This window comes from Brassica rapa, chromosome A01 (genome assembly GCF_000309985.2).
Source record: "Brassica rapa cultivar Chiifu-401-42 chromosome A01, CAAS_Brap_v3.01, whole genome shotgun sequence".
NCBI lineage: Eukaryota > Viridiplantae > Streptophyta > Magnoliopsida > Brassicales > Brassicaceae > Brassica > Brassica rapa.
The window spans coordinates 806,282-825,572 of record NC_024795.2 but is presented as its reverse complement, the minus strand read 5'-3'; the positions used below and the strand labels follow the sequence as shown (position 1 = coordinate 825,572).

The window sequence follows — 19,291 nt, the reverse complement described above, 5'->3', positions numbered from 1 at the left end:
AACGGTCAGGATGGGGCGCCGCCTCGTGATAGGAGGATCTGCCGTGAAATGGGAACATCGCGTCCACCCATTCATTCAAGATTCTTCTATATGAATCTTCAGCATTTTTGTTAATATATATATTATATATACATACAGAGCTCTGCAGATATATTATATCATCAACTATCAAAGAAGATTTTAGAAAAAAAGAAAAAAAAAACTATCAAAGAAGACCACACTTGATAGACGTCGCAAACGATAAAAAATCAGACTACACTTTTGAACCATAATGTAAACAATTTTTTTTTCGTTTTGATAAAATAGATAATTTTCCACTCACCAGAAAAATAAAACCATATCTTCTCGTGGTCTATATATAGAATGTAAAAATATTATATTTCTAACAGTGATCATCATATGATATTTCTATATATCTTTTTTTTTTATTAAAATACAGTATTTCTATATATCTTTAAGCAAATTTTCTAGATAGGTTTTCCCATACCTCATTAAACTTTTTCTAGTCAGTAGCGACTGATCTTCCAATTGTATTCATTGTTTTGTAGCTTCGTTCGTCCAATACATATACTGGAAATTGATGTAACGTAGATTCAGAAATTCACAGACATTCATACCTATTTATACGGCTCTCAAATCATAACTGTCACTATGCATGTCTGTGTATTTAAGTGTACAACTTACAAATACATATCTAACTACTAATCCTATTAGCTTCGACGTAAAGAAATAATCACACTAAAAAGATGCAGCTATTTCGTAAAAAGTTGATCCTCAGTGACATCATGCTGCATCGAATCACTGAAAGATTTAATGGTATTCACGTTCCCATGTGTTCGGAACTAAAAAGCTCACTATTTGCGACTCTGATGATATGTGGTCGGTAGCCAAAAAAACTGACGCGGTTAGGAGCGAATTGTTTGTTTCGCTATATACTAATGACGTTTTAAAGTCAAAAATAAACGGCTTACGATATGGTTCTAATCGCTTGAAAAATAAATGTTACGTATGACACATTTGCTGATATACAGAATTCAATATATCTGAATGAACAATAACTGCATAAGTCGTAAGCCATGACACCCTTTGAATATATTTATGCGACACCCATCTCGAAAAGCAAAGAGAAATTACAGACGAATGGTTTGAACCCCGTAGATCTTTGAGTTTGAATTGTATTTAAGCATGGTAGGATACTACGATGTTGTATTTGAGTAAAACTATTTTATGTATATTTATATTTACACCAAATAAAACTATTTTATATTTTTTAGATCAGTGAATTGTAATTTTTTATTCTTTTTTTTAATTGTAATTTTTTATTCTATCCGTATAAAATACTTATTTCTACAGTTAATAAAATTCTTATTTTTAAAATCAAACATAGATATCTCCCGGTCTATTATTGCACACAATATTTTTGAGTGGAAAATTGAAGATATTATGTTTTAATAATTAATTTCATTGATATTTCGGCCAAAAATCCATTTGAAACGTCCACTATCTTGCATGCTCATTATTACTTTTTATTATAATAGAAAAGCTTACCAACTTGAAATATTAAAATACCCAAACTTTGGTTATAAATAGTTCCACATTCTCATTCCTCAAAAAATCAAGCCATTCCAACTATCCAAACTAGAAAACCAACCAAACAAACATACAATATGGCTTCGTCACCAAAAATCCTCTCCTTACTTCTCTTCTACGTCGTCATTTCATTAGCCTCCAGTGATGAGTCCATCATCAATGACAACCATCTCAGTCTTCCATCTGACCGGTCGTGGAGAACCGATGAAGAAGTGATGTCCATCTACTTAAAATGGTCCCTGGAGCACGGGAAAAGTAACATCAACAGCAACGGTATTATCAACCAACAAGATGAAAGATTCAATATTTTCAAAGACAACCTCAGATTCATCGATCTACACAACGAGAACAACAAGAACGCTACGTACAAGCTTGGTCTAACCATATTCGCTGATCTCACTAACGATGAGTACCGGAGTTTATACCTCGGGGCAAGAACCGAGCCTGTCCGCCGCATCACTAAGGCCAAGAACGTTAACATGAAATACTCAGCCGCAGTAAACGACGTGGAGGTTCCGGAGACGGTTGACTGGAGACAGAAAGGAGCCGTTAATGCCATTAAAGACCAAGGAACTTGCGGTAATTACTAATCTATAACGATATTTGAGTATTTAGCGTCAATATTTAAACATGCTTCACATATAAATTTGTAAAAGTTCCCTAGACTTAACAAAAAAATTATTTTTCTTTTTGGACAAATTTAACAAAATTTATAAGCTGCTTTTTTGTTTAAAAAAAAATATATATATATATATAGAAGTAAGTTTTTTTAACACTAAATAAATTCATTAATCTGAAGTCCAATATTAATATACAAACTAACTTTGTACTTAACATTTTGACCATGGCCCGTATAATTTTGATTCGGCCATGTATTAGATGGTATAGTGTCAACTTTCTCTTCTAGGAGTAAGCTTCCATTAACTTTATTATAAGTTTTAACAACGTAGATAGTCTTCTAGCTTTTGTGTTTAAATTTACAAGGGATATTGTTTCATCTTAAAACTAACACATGATGTTGTGTATTGAGTATTGATCTTAACATTTGTTTATTGTTTGTTAATCGACAACAGGAAGTTGTTGGGCGTTTTCAACAGCTGCAGCAGTAGAAGGTATAAACAAGATCGTAACAGGAGAACTCATATCTCTGTCCGAACAAGAACTTGTCGACTGCGACAAATCGTACAACCAAGGCTGTAACGGCGGTCTAATGGATTATGCTTTTCAATTCATAATGAAAAACGGCGGATTAAACACCGAGCAAGACTATCCTTACCACGGAACCAATGGCAAATGCAACTCTTTACTTGTAAGGAAAAGAAAAACAGAGTAAACAGAGCAACACTGTTTTTTTCACTGTAAGGTAACTGAAGAATCTGATTCTTTCGTGTTTGCAGAAGAATTCAAGAGTTGTAACTATCGATGGATACGAAGATGTTCCTAGTAAAGATGAAACCGCGTTGAAGAGAGCAGTTTCATACCAGCCTGTGAGTGTTGCTATTGATGCTGGTGGAAGAGCTTTCCAACATTACCAATCTGTAAGCGAACCAACCTTAAATAAACCGTGGAGAGGGGTTATCAAACCAGGTTTTGGATTATGAATAACCGGTTTGGTTTTTGTTGGCAGGGGATCTTCACTGGAAAGTGTGGTACGACTATGGATCACGCTGTTGTGGCGGTTGGTTATGGATCAGAGAACGGTGTTGACTATTGGAATGTACGTAACTCTTGGGGTACAAGCTGGGGAGAGGATGGTTACATTAGGATGGAGAGAAACGTGGCGTCCAAATCCGGTAAGTGTGGGATTGCGATTGAAGCCTCGTATCCGGTTAAGTACAGCCCAAACCCGGTTCGTGGAACCAGCAGTGTTTGAAGTTAACAAAAAGAAACTCAATAATCAAATTGGGATTGTTATAAGTTAAATTAATCTTGTATTATTGTTTGTATGTATAGTATTTCGAAAAAATTGATTCACCATAGGGATTTAATCTGTATAAATCTCTATGTTGGTCAATATCATTTCATTCAAAGAATATTTGCTTTGGCTTGATTATGTATTAAGAGAAATATAATAAAATGATATATTTCTCAACAGCATTGGTTTCGCTAGGACAAAGAAAGATGTAACAGGGTAAAGTGAGTTCAGTTAACAGATTAGGTAGCCAAGACAAAGATGTTATAAAGGATGAGAAACATCTGTCTGAGGCAAGAAAAGAAACATAGATGCAAAATTTAAAGAAAAAAAAGTACTCAAAATCAATAAAACTAAGCATTCATAAACTGTTTATTCATTGCCAATATGTAATTCACAACATATTTGAACATTTGATAAGAGTTTTCTGACCTGAGGAACAAAGCTTACTTTTTTTTCTTTCTTTTTTTTGAATGTTAAATTGGATTCAAAACAAAAAAAAAAACGTTTTTACAATGAATCACTGGTCTTAATTAACTGAACAATACTTATTGGACTATTAATGTAATAATGGGATTTTGTGGAGAAAAAACACATTCGAACTTTAAGGTTTTTATACACTGAAACAAGTTAGCAATGAGATCAAATAAACTAAAAAACAACATTAATTAGTGATTCATGTAGTGGAACGAGGGAGACTTAACAACATCAGAGCTAGGAGTGAATCTTTCAAGAACAGCCAACGACTCCTTCATGGTTGGTCTCTTCTGAGGAATAGGAGACGCACAGTTATATCCCAACTTCAAACAACCGAGGAGAAAGTCTTCTTTGCCAAGCAACTCACCGCGAATCGTCACGTCGACCATCCTCAGTGCATGGTGTCCATCCTCTACTGTCAGTCCGATTCCAAGCCCAACCTCTTCAGCTGAAAGGACCTTCCCCGTGAGAAGCTCTAGTAAGATCATTCCGAACCCAAAAACGTCCCATTTTGGGCTCGGTTTAAGGCTCCGGAAAGACTCCGGTGCGCAGTAAGGCGACAACGGGCCCAACGAGCTAGGACTCGGGCTTGGCGTGGGCCCGATGGACGAGAAGTCCAGTGAAGACCCCCTTGAACGCTTGCTACCAAAGATCCTAGAAGACCCACCAGCTCGGCTGTAGCTTGTTTCACCAGTGAGAAGCCTCTCGAGTCCTAAATCACCGATTCTGGGCTCCGTGTCGTGGCCCAATAATACACTACTGGGCTTCAAGTTCCCATGCACATGCTTCTTCTCGTGGAGATAAGCTAGCCCACGTGCTATGCCTCTTGCTATCTTAAGCCGAGTTTCCCACGGTAGATGATACGGCGAAGAAGCCCCACCTCCTTTCCCTGCTCATCAAATACAATGGAACTTAAGCGTATTTTAGAGTTGTTCAAAAAAAAAAGCGTATTTTAGCAAACGACGAAACGTTATAAAACTCACGGTAACGGGGGTTAACGAGGCTGCCGTTAGGGACAAAATCGTAAATAACCAGCTTCTCGTCTATACCCCAATAGAACCCACGGAGTCTAACCAAATTCGGGTGAACCAGCTTCCCAATCGCGCGAATATTCGACTCGAAATCCTTAAACCGGCGCTGAGTCAAACCGGTCTCACCTAACCGACGAACCGCGTAAACCGTACCGTCTTCGAGAACGGCTTTATACATTATACTCGACCCCCTGGCGCCTAGAATATAAGCAGAGGCCTTGAGCAGAGTCTCGATCTCCATCTCCTTCTCTCCATCAACGGTCACTAACGTCCCTTCGCTATCTCTCGACCGTTGATCCGCATTGTAACCGCTTTCTTCGTCAGACGGCGTCGTTTCGGGGTCTTTACGTAGACACGACCATTTCGTGAATCTTCTTGACTCGTCTGGTGAGGAAGAAGAAGAAGAAGATGGTGATAACGTAATCGTATCTGTTGTCTCTTCTCGTTGCTTGTCGTTGTTGTTGTTAGCAATGTTCTTCTTGCGTCTGTAGATGTAAAGGAAGATCACGGCGAGGATTCCGATACCGGCGATATCTCCGATGACGATCCCGGTTATGACTACTGGACGTAAACCGGTTCGGGGAGTCCGGTTCGTTTGTTGCGTTGTTGGATTGGTAACCGGGTTTGAGCTGATTGTGTTCGGTATGGCGGCGATCGCCGGCGTCGACGTCGGTGAATCGGCGTCGGAGATGGTTGACGGTGAAGACGAGATGGGACACGGGTCGCCGCATAGACCCGGGTTTCCTGAAAAGAAAATTGATTTCTGGTTAAGGAAAACCGGAGAATCAGGGATTGAACCGGTTAAGTTGTTGAAGGAGAGATCAACGGTGGCGTTAATGGGGAAATTAGCACCGATCTCCGGCGGTATTTCGCCGGAGATTTGGTTGAACGAGACGTTCAAGTAACGGAGACTAGCTCCGCCGAAGTCCGGCGGTAGCGAGCCGTTGATCAGATTCGACGACAAGTCTAGAAACTGAACGTCTCTCCACCCGCCGGGAATCTCGCCGGAGAAGTAGTTGCTCCGCAGCGAAACCGCCGTTAAGTTTCTAAGCGTCACCAAGTTAGCGGGTAGCTTTCCCGCCAAGGCATTGTCTGAGAGGTTAAGCGTTTGGAGGCTGTGAAGATCGCCGATCGAGGCAGGGACTTCGCCGGAGATCATGTTACCGGAGAGGTCGAGTGACCGGAGCTCCGTTCCGTTGAAAAGCGAAACGGGTAACGGCCCGTTGAAGGAGTTGTTGGAAAGGTCGAGGCTTTGGAGGGAGCGGAGAGAGCCCAAATCGGAATGGATCGAGCCCAAGAGGTGAGAGTTGGGGAGAGACAAGTTGATGACTTTGGAGTCGTTGTTGCAAGAGACTCCTCTCCAAGAACATGGAGTTTCGTGGTTGTAGTTCCATGTCTGTAAGAGAGAGAGAGGATCAACGAGGACAGAGGACTTAAAGTTCATCAACAGCAATCCATCGGGGCTTAAACCAGAGGAGCCCAGAACAAAGCAGAGAAAGAAGAAGAAGAAGAAGAAAGCTGTAATTAATTGCATTTTCATGGCTTCATCACTGTTGTGAAAGAGAGATAAGAGAGAGAGAAGATGTGAAGTGAGTTAAAGATAGAGAGAAACAGCTCATGTAACCAAAACACATTACCCTTCTTGCTCTCTAAATGCTATCTCTCTGTCTCTGTCTGCAGAAAAAAAAGACCGCAGAGTTTCTTTAAATTCTATAATCAATACGAATACACACTTCTTGTTGCAGTCTTCTTCATTTATTATATAAAATCTGTTCCCTTTACAACTAATATTTGTACTTTTTTCTCTCTCTTTCTTTACTGAACCGAAGAAGCTGAGTAGATCCTTAGGATTAGTAAGCTACAAGACTTTATATAATCTGCAGTTACAGTTTTGCTCAAAGTTGTAACGTTTTTCGAGTTTTCATTTTACTTTTATACACAGATTCTCATTCCTTCTGTGTTTAGAGTTCACACAGCCAGGCAGCTCGTTTTGGTTCTATTTTACTTTTAGAAGTAAGGCATGCTCTGTTTTTGTTTAAAGAATATGGTTACCATGTCTCTGCTGTCTTCCTTTTTATGGGGATTTATTTTGTTTATGGATGCTTTATTTTCTCTGTGGATGGCTTTCATGTGTACGAAATTATGATTGTCTACAAGCAATATGATTAAGTAGAGAACTAAAAGGATTATATGGAGAGAAAATGGAATACTCCAAATTCAAATATTATAAAACTGCTGCACTTAAAGTCTACTAGTCCATATTATCTGCCAGATATATTAAATTTGCTTTCTTAAGCAAGGAATTGCCTGAGTTTAAAATTAACTTTTGAAACTTATAAATAAATCAGCTAATTTATCATTTAATACATCTATAATTTTTTTAAGTAGAATTGATAGATTGAGATGCAAAGACTGGAAAATTGGTCACTTGTGGCAAAAAAAAAAGAAAAAGAAAACTGGCCATTGGCCTAAATTCCCGTATGAATTATGTTATTTTATGTCCATTCAAAATTGTTTTACGATAACAAATTACAACATATCCAAACATTACATTTAATATCATTAATATTCAATACCTACATTACATATCTTAAAAGTTTCGGATATGTTAAATTTTGTGTTAGCACAAAGTGGGTATAAATTATATTTATGGCATCCCTAAAACAAAATGTGTAAATATGGTTTCAATAATTGGATTCAAGGGTGCCACACGTGGTCCATAACCAATCATTCTAGTCTCTTGCGATTCATTTCTCATTCTCGATTAATTATTTTTAAACAGTTTCTTTTGTAAAGTTGGAGGTGATCTTTACCCACTTCTGCATAAAATACAATGTTTAAGTTGAAAAAGATTTAAAAAGTTGATAAGATACACTTTAAGTCTTTAATTATAACGAGTCCAACAGTAAAAGCCACAAACCCAGCCTTGTTAGTTTGTGGTGGGCCATTATTTTTCATTATATCTTCTGCTCGGACTTTAGAAACTGCACCCAAGATTCCCAAGTGCCAAGTCTAAAAAACTACAATTAAATGACACTGAGAAAAATTCCTAACTAAATAAATTTAGAGCGGGGATTCTTTTTTTAGTTAGATTAGGAATTCAATATAAATATTAGTCTATTTTTGTTTGGCTTTGAGCATTTTTTGCATTTAGATTATAGATATCTAAACGTAGTATTTCATCCTTTCGTTTGCAAAAAGCAAAATTTTGATATATTTATTTAGATTAAAAATAATAACATATATTTCAAAAAACTATTTAATGTATAATTATTGAATTAATTTATATAAAATTTATTGATTATTTAAAAGGGTAAATAAGAAATTAAAATAATAATTCTAAAATAACATTTTTTGAAACAAAAGAAGGCATTAACATTGACCAAAAGAAGGCATTAACATTGACCAAAAAAAAAAAGGCATTAACGAGGGAGGTCAAATCAAATGATTCATGATTTTAAAGTTGAAGTCCCTGCTTTTAATCCAGTCGGTACTAGTTGTTCGTTCTCCCTTCCCGCATTAGTCTTTTTGTTTATTTATAATTATTTTGTGTTTTTTTGTAAAGTAATTACAATAGAAATTGTGAATATAAGTGTTGCAAGATGATAAAAATACAGATACTAAAACTATGTAAAAGAATAGAAAATAATATAAAATACAATATCCACGATTCAGAAAAATACTAAAAAGAAAATTGCTTGCTAAAATCCTGAAAATTTGACACCCCACTAATATAAAGGGAGACACCAAGTTATAAGACTATTATGAATGATTCACTCTATTTTTTAAGTAGAATAATTTTATAATAGAGTTTAGAAAGAAAAATAAAATGATAAACAAACAATAAATGGATGTGAAAAATAGAATATCATTAAATTGCTTTTACACTAAATTATATTTTAAACTGAAAATACAGAGTACCATTGTAGATCATCCGATACAAAACTGCATCGTAGACAAGACATTCATCCCTGTGTTTTAAAATTTATAATATCCGTTATCTGTATATCCGTCGTAATTACAAGTTTTCCATATAAATAGATTACGTATATATACACTTATCTTTTGGGCATCACACGAATATCTTAAATTTTGACATCTTGACCTTGTAATTAGGGTTTATATTCCTCGTTTGAAGCAAGATTCCAAATTCCCGACCTATATTTTTGCCTAAATCTTGGATCATGTTTTAATTTGTTTTTGATAAAATAATGCTTGGATCATGTTCTATCCCTGACTCCCTCTACGTTTTATTTCTGACTAAAGTTCAAACTAATGAGAAACATGTATTCGTTGTATAGCTGTGAGACTTGGTCAATCAATTAAAATAGTATCAAATGCATTAATAGCTCTCGAATGGGGGACGTGTATCAGTAATTAGGAATAATCAAATGTATTACTAATATAACAAAACAAAACAAGAAAACACGAAAAAATATGAAATCATATTGATTCGTATTAATGTAAACATAATCCCGGAAACTACTATTTTCAGTTAATCACTAATCATGTGCACAACTACCTCTAGTTACTGGAGTTGAGTGGGAAATATTCATTCTTTTCATATTACGTGTCATTTTAATATATTTTTTAATGTTAAAAATAGTGTTATTTTAGAATTTTAATGCAATTTTCAACTCAATATTAATTATAAATCATTGATTTTATAAATAATTTTACTTATCTCAAATATTATTGATTAAATATGTATAATTAATAAAATTTTTAATGCATTTTAATCATTTTTTAATCTGTGTAAAAATGTCAAAATGATATTTTTTTATGAAACGGAAAAATTGAAAGAAGAAATAACCAGCTGTTGACTCCTCTAGATGACTTGAAAATTTACTTAATATTTTTCGCATTCCCAAAAAGAAAATACTAGGGGCCATATTTTATAGGGTTAACATATAAATTTTGAGAAGAATTAAAATATATGACAATATTTTTTAATGCATATTTGTATCATGAACTAACATATAATGATGGTCAGAGAGGTTTGGAACCTTTGTTGTTTCGTTTTAAAGAATAGTGATTTTATTGTGGTTTGTCCACTGAATTAGGGAACATATGAAATTGTATTAAATTAATTAATAAAAAAATATAACGATGTTCATTTACCATGAAAGACAGTTAAGAATCCATTATACAAATATAGAATGTGGTAAGAAATTTTAAAACAACACTAAAGATTATAGGCTTCAGTATATTAACCATTTAACACATAGTTTTTGAGATTTTTTTTAAATATGAAAATATTGTTTTAATGCATAGTTGTATCATGAACATAGTTGGAACCTTTTTTGTCTATATTTCTCTAAAATATCGATTTTATAGTGGTTTGTCTACTGATATATAGAGCATATGAAGGTTCACTAAATTAATTGATAAAAAAAAGAACGGTGACCATGTTCCATCAAAGATAATTTATAATACATTAATACAAATGTAAAATGTGGTTAGAAATTTATAAAAACACTAAAGATTATAGGCTTCAGTATATTAACCATTTAGTGAAAAATTGAATATTTTGTAGGGGTTAACACATAGATTTTGAGAAAAATTTAAAAAAATTTACAATATTGTTTTAATGCATAGTTGTATCATGAACTAACATATGATTATGGTTAGAGGTTTTGAACCTTTATTGTCTCCGTTTCTCTAGAATAGCGAATTTATTGTAGTTTGTCCCTTAATTTAAAGAGCATACGAAGTTTAATAAATTAATTGATAAAAAAATAGATCGATGCCCATGTACAATATAAGAGAGTTTAGAATACATAAATATAAATGTAAAATGTGGTAAGAAATTTTAAAACAACACTACAGATTATGCTTAAATATATTAATAATTTACCGAAAAACTGAATATTTTGTAGGGATTAACACATTGATTTTGAGAAAAATCAAAAAAATACTACAATATTTTTTTAATGCATATTTGTATCATGAACTAACATATGATGATAGACAGAGAGGTTTGAAACATTTTTTTGTCTTTGTTTCTCTAGAATAGCGATTTCATTGTGGTTTGCCCACTCATTTATGAAGCATATGGAGTTTTACTGAATTAATTGATTAAAAAAATAGAACGATGCTACTGTACCATCAAAGATAGTTTAGAATACAATAATACAAATGTATAATATAGTTAGAAATTTTAAAACAACAGTAAAGATTATAGGCTTCAGTATATTTACCATTTTTTAAAAAACTAAATATTTTATATACACAGATTTTGAGAAAAATTTAAAAAAAATATGGCAATATTATTTTAATACATATTTGTATCATGAACTAACATATGATGATGGTAAGAGAGGTTTGTAACCTTTTTCTAGATTTACGATTTTATTGTGGTTTGTCTTGATTCATGGAGCATATGAAGTTTTACTTAATTAATTGATAAAAAAATGAATGATGCTCATGTACCATGTAAGAAAGTTTAGAATATATTAATACAAATGTGGAATGTGGTTAAAAATTTTAAAACATAAATAAAGATTATAGGCTTCAGTATATTAATTATTTACCGAAAAACTGAGGGTTAACACATAGATTTTGAGAAAAATTCAAACAAAATATGACAATATTGTTTTAATGTGTAGTTGTATCATGAACTTACATATGTTATGATGGTCAGAGAGGTTTGGAACCTTTGATGTCTCCGTTTCTTTAGAATAGCGATTTATTCTAGTTTTTCCCTTGATTTAGCGAACATTTGAAGTTTTACTAAATTAATTGATAAAAAAAATAAAACAATGTCCATTACCATCAAATATAGTTTAAAATATATTAATACAAATATATAATGTGATTTGAAATTTTAAAACAACACTAAAGATTATAGGCTTCAGTATATTAACCATTTACCGAAAAACTGAATATTTTATAGGGGTGTCAATACACAAATTTTGAGAAAAATTCAAAAAATATGACAATATTGTTTTAATCAATATTTGTATCATGAACTAACATACGATGATGGTCAGCGAGGTTTGGAACCATTGTTGTCTCCGTTTCTCTAGAGTTACGATTTTATTGTGGTTTGTCCCTTGATTCATGGAGCATATGAAGTTTTTCTAAATTAATTGATAAAAAAAATAAAACGATGCTCATGTACCATTTATATATTAATAAAAATGTGGAATGTGGTTATAAATTTTAAAACAACACTAACGATTATAGGTATATTAACCATTTACCGGAAAAATAAATATTTTATAGGGGTTAACACATAGATTTTAATATTTTTTTAAAAAATACAATATTGTTTTAATGCATAGCTGTATCATGAACTAACATATAAATATTGTCATAGAAGTTTTGAACCTTTGTTGTCTCCGTTTCTTTAGAATAACGATTTTATTGTGGTTTGTCCCTTGATTTAGGAGCATACGAAGTTTTACTAAATTAATTGATAAGAATAATAGAAGGATGCCCATGTACCTTGAAAAAGAGTTTAGAATACATTAATACGAATGTAGAATGTGGTTAGAAATTTTAAAATAACCCTAAAGATTATAGGCTTCAGTATAATAAACTCTCTTTGTCCCTCCATTTAGGGAGCATATGAAGCTTTTCGGTAAATGATTAATATACTGAAGCCTATAATTTTTAGTGTTTTTTTTTAAATTTATAACCATATTTTACGATTGTATAATGTATTCTAAACTATCTTTCATGGTAAATGAGCATCGTTCTATTTTTTATCAATTAATTTAAAAAAATTTTATACTCTAATTCAGTAGATAAACCACAATAAAATCATTATTTTAAAAAGCGGAGACAACAAAGATTCTAAACTTCTCTAACCATTATCATATGTTAGTTTATTATACATTAAAAAATATTGTCATATATTTTGAATTTTTTTTTAAATCTATGCGTTAACCCTATAAAATAATGAATTCGTATTAGTGTATGTCGTTGTAAAAGTAAACACACACAAAGTGAAGAAAAATTTAAGCATGAGCTCAACTTAATGAAACGTTTAGGGGCCGAAGTATATTATATGGCCCTTAAAGGCCCAATCGTTCATTTTAAACATGAAAATTGTGGATTTAGCCTCAACCTGAATGGAAACATTATAATCACACCCTAACTAATAGCCAAGTTTTCACACAACAAAAAAACTAATAGCCATGCAGTGTAATCTATTAGAAGAAAATTGTAGATATACTTGGGAGGACGTACGATGACAGGTAACCAAACAAGAACTGCTCACAACATTGGGCTTTTCGAGCTCACGCTGATTTTTTTTTCCCAACAAATGGAATTTTTCCAAAGGAGCAAAATAGTTTCAATACAAGAGCTAACGGAAGAAATCGAACATTCTCCAAACATAGAAGCTTACATGAAAGCGGCAGCTAGAACTTAGACAGGGACGACTTGAACCGACACAAAGATGACATAAAATAAAACAAAGATGAAACTAGAAATTCCCCAAGAAAGGTTATAAAACCCAATCTGATAATAACACCCCAAACTTGCAATTTCCTGACACTTCCATGCATCTTTGAACGAGATTTATCGTTGTCGTTGAGCACCGAACGATAACATCAATCTCTAGTAGAGCTCACACTCTTCTCTTCGCTTTTTCCTTTTTTTATAACCAATTTACTCTTATTCCTAGCACTTACAAAAGTTTATGGTTTATAACAAAAACGTAAATTGTTCATTAATTATATGAACGTTAGCTTTGGCCAATGACGACATTCGACAATGTCATTGTCAGCTTTATTCTCAAATTATGTATAATCTATTTCGTAAGTGGACGATTTGTTTAGCAGTGGTTGTAAAATTCTTAGCTACATGAGATGCTTTTTGTCGATAGCTAGTGCGATGTTATTTTTTATTCAAGTCTCATGCGCTGTAGATTTTGTAAAATGTTTTGCCTTATATAATTTTATTTGATACCACGAAAATATAACCAGTCATTTAAAAATCTAATAAAGATTGTATTTACTTCAGTAAAAAAAGATTGTAGCTACGATCTGTTTTCTAATAGAAAGACTCAAACCCTGCCTATAGTTAAGTATTCGAAACGCGATTTGGAATCGCTAAACGAAGTCCATACTTCTGGTAATAGGCTGATATTAGTGATGCATCAACGTGCAACAACTATATCCTACTATATAAAAGGTACTAAATTGAAGCTTTCTAAAGCTATCCACCTATGATAAAATATTCATAGCCAATAAAAGTGACATGTCATCATCAATCTCAACACGTGTCACTTTAAAAACACTTGACTAAACCGATTTCTTAAGTTTGAGCTTTTGTCGTGTTTTTTTCCAGGGTCAGTGCTCCGTGTAGGCCTGTAAAATATTCATCTCTCTTAAGTTTTTAAAAGTTTCATTTTCTTTATCCAGTATAGTTTTGATATCTTCCCTATTTAGCTCTCACCTCCTTCTCACTATCGTCGTCCATGGTGAAACCGTAACGTCAAAGATTCCACTTCATCGTTCCAAGTTACGTTTTGCTTCGTAGTTATGCCAAGCATTAAAGATTACCACTAAACCCACTAACTCCACTTTTTAAAACCTTCAGCATTTATATTCCGTATATATATATTGCTCTTGAGAGACCATGATTTGTCTTTTTAACTTTGCCGAAATCAGATTTTGTGTCCTACCACACAGAAACCCTTCGAACATCATGACTTCTCAAATTCCTTTCTCAGAGTTGAAAGCAGGCTGATGTAGACAAGTTGTTGAGACAAGGCTGCTTCGATTTTGTGAGGCTTAGAATGTGAAGAAAGGGGGCGAGCGTATGGCTGTTGATATGCTGCTCATTGATGGGGGGGGGGAGTTAAGCCAGTTCATTATTCCAGTTATTATCATCAATCTCAACACGTGTCACTTTAAAAACACTTGACTAAACCGATTTCTTAAGTTTGAGCTTTTGTCGTGTTTTTTTCCAGGGTCAGTGCTCCGTGTAGGCCTGTAAAATATTCATCTCTCTTAAGTTTTTAAAAGTTTCATTTTCTTTATCCAGTATAGTTTTGATATCTTCCCTATTTAGCTCTCACCTCCTTCTCACTATCGTCGTCCATGGTGAAACCGTAACGTCAAAGATTCCACTTCATCGTTCCAAGTTACGTTTTGCTTCGTAGTTATGCCAAGCATTAAAGATTACCACTAAACCCACTAACTCCACTTTTTAAAACCTTCAGCATTTATATTCCGTATATATATATTGCTCTTGAGAGACCATGATTTGTCTTTTTAACTTTGCCGAAATCAGATTTTGTGTCCTACCACACAGAAACCCTTCGAACATCATGACTTCTCAAATTCCTTTCTCAGAGTTGAAAGCAGGCTGATGTAGACAAGTTGTTGAGACAAGGCTGCTTCGATTTTGTGAGGCTTAGAATGTGAAGAAAGGGGGCGAGCGTATGGCTGTTGATATGCTGCTCATTGATGGGGGGGGGGAGTTAAGCCAGTTCATTATTCCAGTTATTACTTTAATGTTTTGAGCTATTGATGTTAACATCTCCTGAAAGAAGAATCGGCTTATGAACTCAATGTTTTTGATGTTGCAAGAAACAGCCCGAGCTTCAAGTTTGGTGATGCCTCAGTTGCTATTAGATTCACAGACCAAACCGTCTTCTTGAAGATTCAGAAACAGCTGAACCTGTTCCGCCTGAGAGTTTCCGGTTCCACAATTAAGAATAACTCACGGTGCTAGCCAATATGGACAATGATCTGCCAGGTTAGTTAGCCTTATAATCCCATAGAAGTATTGTAGTAAAGTTTGTATTCATTTTTGTTTTTGTAAGCAGATGTTGTTGGGGAAGTTAAGGGTATTAGAACAATTTTCAACAAGGAGACACAAAGTATTCAACGCATCACAGTTACCATAATGATTGAGAAGTATGAGAAGTCTCTTGCTTTAATTGTGTCAAGGTTTCTATTTTTTCAAACTTGAGCATACACACTGCTCTAACTTTATCACTTTCCAGTGAAACAATCGTCTGCGAGTGTATTGGACGGCCTTGCGATTGCGAAGCTCTTGGATGAAATGTTGATAGCCTCTGGTGTAGAACCTAAGGTGTTATTATCTACCACTGTCAATCCAAAGTTAGTTGGAGCCTTGGAGGTGAAAGCCTAGACTCTTATGGTGACGATGATGATACTGCTGTCTACATTATTTTACTTAAACAACCTCTGTTTGTTCATCTATTTGAGGATAAGAGCTTAAACAAGTTACACATAGACACCAGAGAGCTAAGCATGGGCAAGCCACACTTCTAAATTCAAACCAAAATTACAACCATGGTACTGAAAAACTATTTCTTTTTATGTTTCACTAGATTCTCTTGGTAGCTTTAGTTAAACCCTTATGTATTGCTTCATTTTAGTTAAACCGATTCCAGGAAACGTCATGGGAGGGGGGAGGTCAAAGCGACCACTATCTATTGATTAAACTCATTATTCTTTCTTGAGAAATATTGAAAGGAGAAAAGTATATAAAGCTTTATACCTACAATTATCTGCTCAATGGTTTATCCATCTTTTTTAGCTCACAACAAGTATGTATATAGTTCTTGATCATTGTATAATAAGATTTTCTACAACTTATTTTCTCTCAGCTGGCCTTGAAAAGAACAACACCTGCTCATGAATGGCCTGGACAAAAGCGGTTACAGTGCTACTGTGATGGCTGAAGGACAAACAGGTCCGCCAATGATCCAATAGAGCCACCTGTTTCTGCTGGCTACAATGGAGAGGAAGATTTAACTGTAGAGGAAGGGTGCTCCACCAAGAATACTCGCACCGACGAAGTGTTAACACCCGGTTTGATTGTGACTCTTAACTGTCTTCCAAGATTCGACACGAAGCTTGACAACTCCGACATCAATGGCCTACCACAAAGCTTGGATCTCTCGCTATTGCAGGTCTGAATCCTTAAACATATCTCATCAGAAGTTCTGATTTTGTTTCTTACCCTCTGTCTAATGATCAAAAACTTTTTAATACAATTTGATCAATGGATTCTACTTACATCTTTTCAAAATATCAAGCAGCATTTCAACCAAAATATCAGAGTTTATCAAAAATATATAATATATACTATTGTATAATTGTAATATTAAAAATTTGAAGGACTTATAGTTATAATATTTGTATTATAATTTAAAGAAATAAATATTACTTACAATTTAAAATAAACTAAACACTTTGAAATATTCGATAAAATTTATGATATATTATATATTTCGTTCAGTTACTAACCCGCCCGTAGGGCGGGCCAAACCCTAGTATCTGTAATAAACTGATCTTTTGTGAATCTAGAATGATGCAATTAATATAATAACGATAGTCTACTATCTGTATCGCACAGTGATGTATGATGGATCACTAACCTTGGTATATCGAATAATATATAAAGGGTTCTTTATGAGCTACTTCGACCCGAAGCATTCTTCGTTTTTGGTTTTGTATAAAAAGTAGCTAAAAAAGGTAAACCAAATAAGCTAAAATAAATAAAGTGAGGCGATAGTACGACTCATATGGCTAAGTGTTGATTTAGTTTTTATGGTTTATGTTTGTTCTTAAGTCACCCTAATATTGGCTTTAGTCGCTTCAATGTGAGTTTTAGCTGCCATTTCTTATGAACTTTTAGTTTTGGGATTATTTTGTTTTACTGCCAACTTGTGTATAAATATCGGTAAATCGATTATGAATGAATTTCAATTTGAAAAAAAAAAAATACGACTCATACGGCATACGATATCGCGATAAATATCATTCTAATATACTTTGTTGGCATTCAGATCTTGGAAAATATCAACACTTCAAATTTGAAGCTATTTCATAATTAAACGTTACAAATAATGCTTGGACTTCATGTGCTATTCCAGTTACGTTATTCAGACCAGCGCGCCTAGTATCTAATAATTTCGATTCGAGATTTGTTAAATAAAATCCTATTTATATTCGTGTTTGCATCGTTAATTTCACCAACAACAAAAAAACGGTAGTCTCGATTTTATAAGGTATTTAGATGCATTATTGATAAGCCACGCTTGTCTTGAACGTCTGAAACTAGCGTATAGAATCACTCGTTTACTGGTATATTATCAAGGTTATTACAAACTGCGAATTTTCCACCTTGTTCTTGACATGAATCAATCATGAGGAATCGTGAACAGTCTAATCTTTAGCCACACATACGACAAGTGTCAATGGATGATGTGATAATGTGCGCATGTGTTCCACGTGCCTTTTTGCCAACGGAGCAATAATGCAAAACAGACGCTCTGACTTTGGGGGAAAGAGATTGTAAAAAAACAATAGTGTACAATAACAATAGTGGCCGGTGTGGATGGATTCTCTGTTTTCTTTGACCGCAGAGAAAGAGATTGTAAAAAAACAATAGTGGCCGGTGAGATTAATCCGATGCGTATCGAGGTTAAATTATTACTCAGTTTATCCCAAAATTCAAAATTACCGTTTATAACATTTTACACGCGAACCTAATTGAAAGAAAGTAGCAGAAGTTATCATGTGTAACTTTTAAAAGATAAAAAGAAATTTGTCACAAGACTAGCAGAAAACAATAAAGTAGTCACAGTATTTTCAATCTATTTATATTCTAGAGATTCCTATCATAGTATAAACAATAAAAATAAATATAAATATAGTATTCATCTATTTATAGAAAAATATAGAATTTTCTATTATATGAACGTCACAACAAAATAAAATTTTATTTTATTTTTAAAAAATAGAGATCTCTAAAATAGAAATGGATTGAAAATATTCTAGTTAAAATGAATTAAAATAATTTTAAAACATGAGTATTGCAGAATTCTTAAAAACGTTTTAAACATATTATAAAATAATAAATATTAAAAACTTATTATTGGAGGTGATCTAGCGTATTTAAAGTTAAACATATCATCACTACGGTTGATAATAGTTTCGGAGGACAACAATATCAAACGTCAGATATATATATATATTCCCTCTGTTTTTTAATATAATTCGTTTTACAACTATGCACATAGATTAAAAAATTATTAATTTTTTATATTTTCGAAACAAAAACATCATTAATTATTTACCTAACCACAATTCAACCAATATAAAAATTGAAGATATATTAGTATCTGTCAGACAACATTAATTATTAATAAATGTTACATAAAAAATCGAAAATGACATAATTTAAAACAAAAAAGTTTTTCTAAAATGACTTATATTAAAAACGGAGAGAGTATTTTTTTTCAAACAGAAGTTGTAGACCAGAGTGTGGAGTATTTCAAGAAGTG

At 33.5% G+C, this 19,291-nt stretch overlaps 2 protein-coding genes across 3 annotated transcripts; one reads left to right on the top strand and one right to left on the bottom strand.

Annotated features, from left to right (window-relative positions):
• The first annotated feature begins 1,083 nt into the window (after positions 1 to 1,083).
• LOC103861845 (cysteine proteinase COT44) lies at positions 1,084 to 3,684 on the top strand. Its single transcript, XM_009139588.3, has 4 exons — positions 1,084 to 2,169; positions 2,664 to 2,899; positions 2,988 to 3,128; positions 3,218 to 3,684. The coding sequence occupies exons 1-4, from the start codon at positions 1,668 to 1,670 to the stop codon at positions 3,461 to 3,463; spliced, it is 1,125 nt and encodes a 374-aa protein (XP_009137836.1). The 5' UTR covers positions 1,084 to 1,667; the 3' UTR covers positions 3,464 to 3,684.
• A 354-nt stretch (positions 3,685 to 4,038) lies between these two features.
• On the bottom strand, positions 4,039 to 12,179 carry LOC103861759 (probable LRR receptor-like serine/threonine-protein kinase At4g37250). Of its 2 annotated transcripts, XM_033286806.1 has the most exons (3): positions 6,648 to 12,179; positions 4,963 to 6,560; positions 4,039 to 4,868 (listed from the first exon to the last, which is right to left on the bottom strand). In XM_033286806.1, the coding sequence occupies exons 2-3, from the start codon at positions 6,548 to 6,550 to the stop codon at positions 4,171 to 4,173; spliced, it is 2,286 nt and encodes a 761-aa protein (XP_033142697.1). In that variant the 5' UTR covers positions 6,551 to 6,560; positions 6,648 to 12,179; the 3' UTR covers positions 4,039 to 4,170. The 2 variants fall into 2 exon arrangements, with proteins under 2 accessions (XP_033142697.1, XP_009137739.1); XM_009139491.3 differs by having other exon boundaries at positions 4,963 to 12,178.
• Positions 12,180 to 19,291: the final 7,112 nt, after the last annotated feature.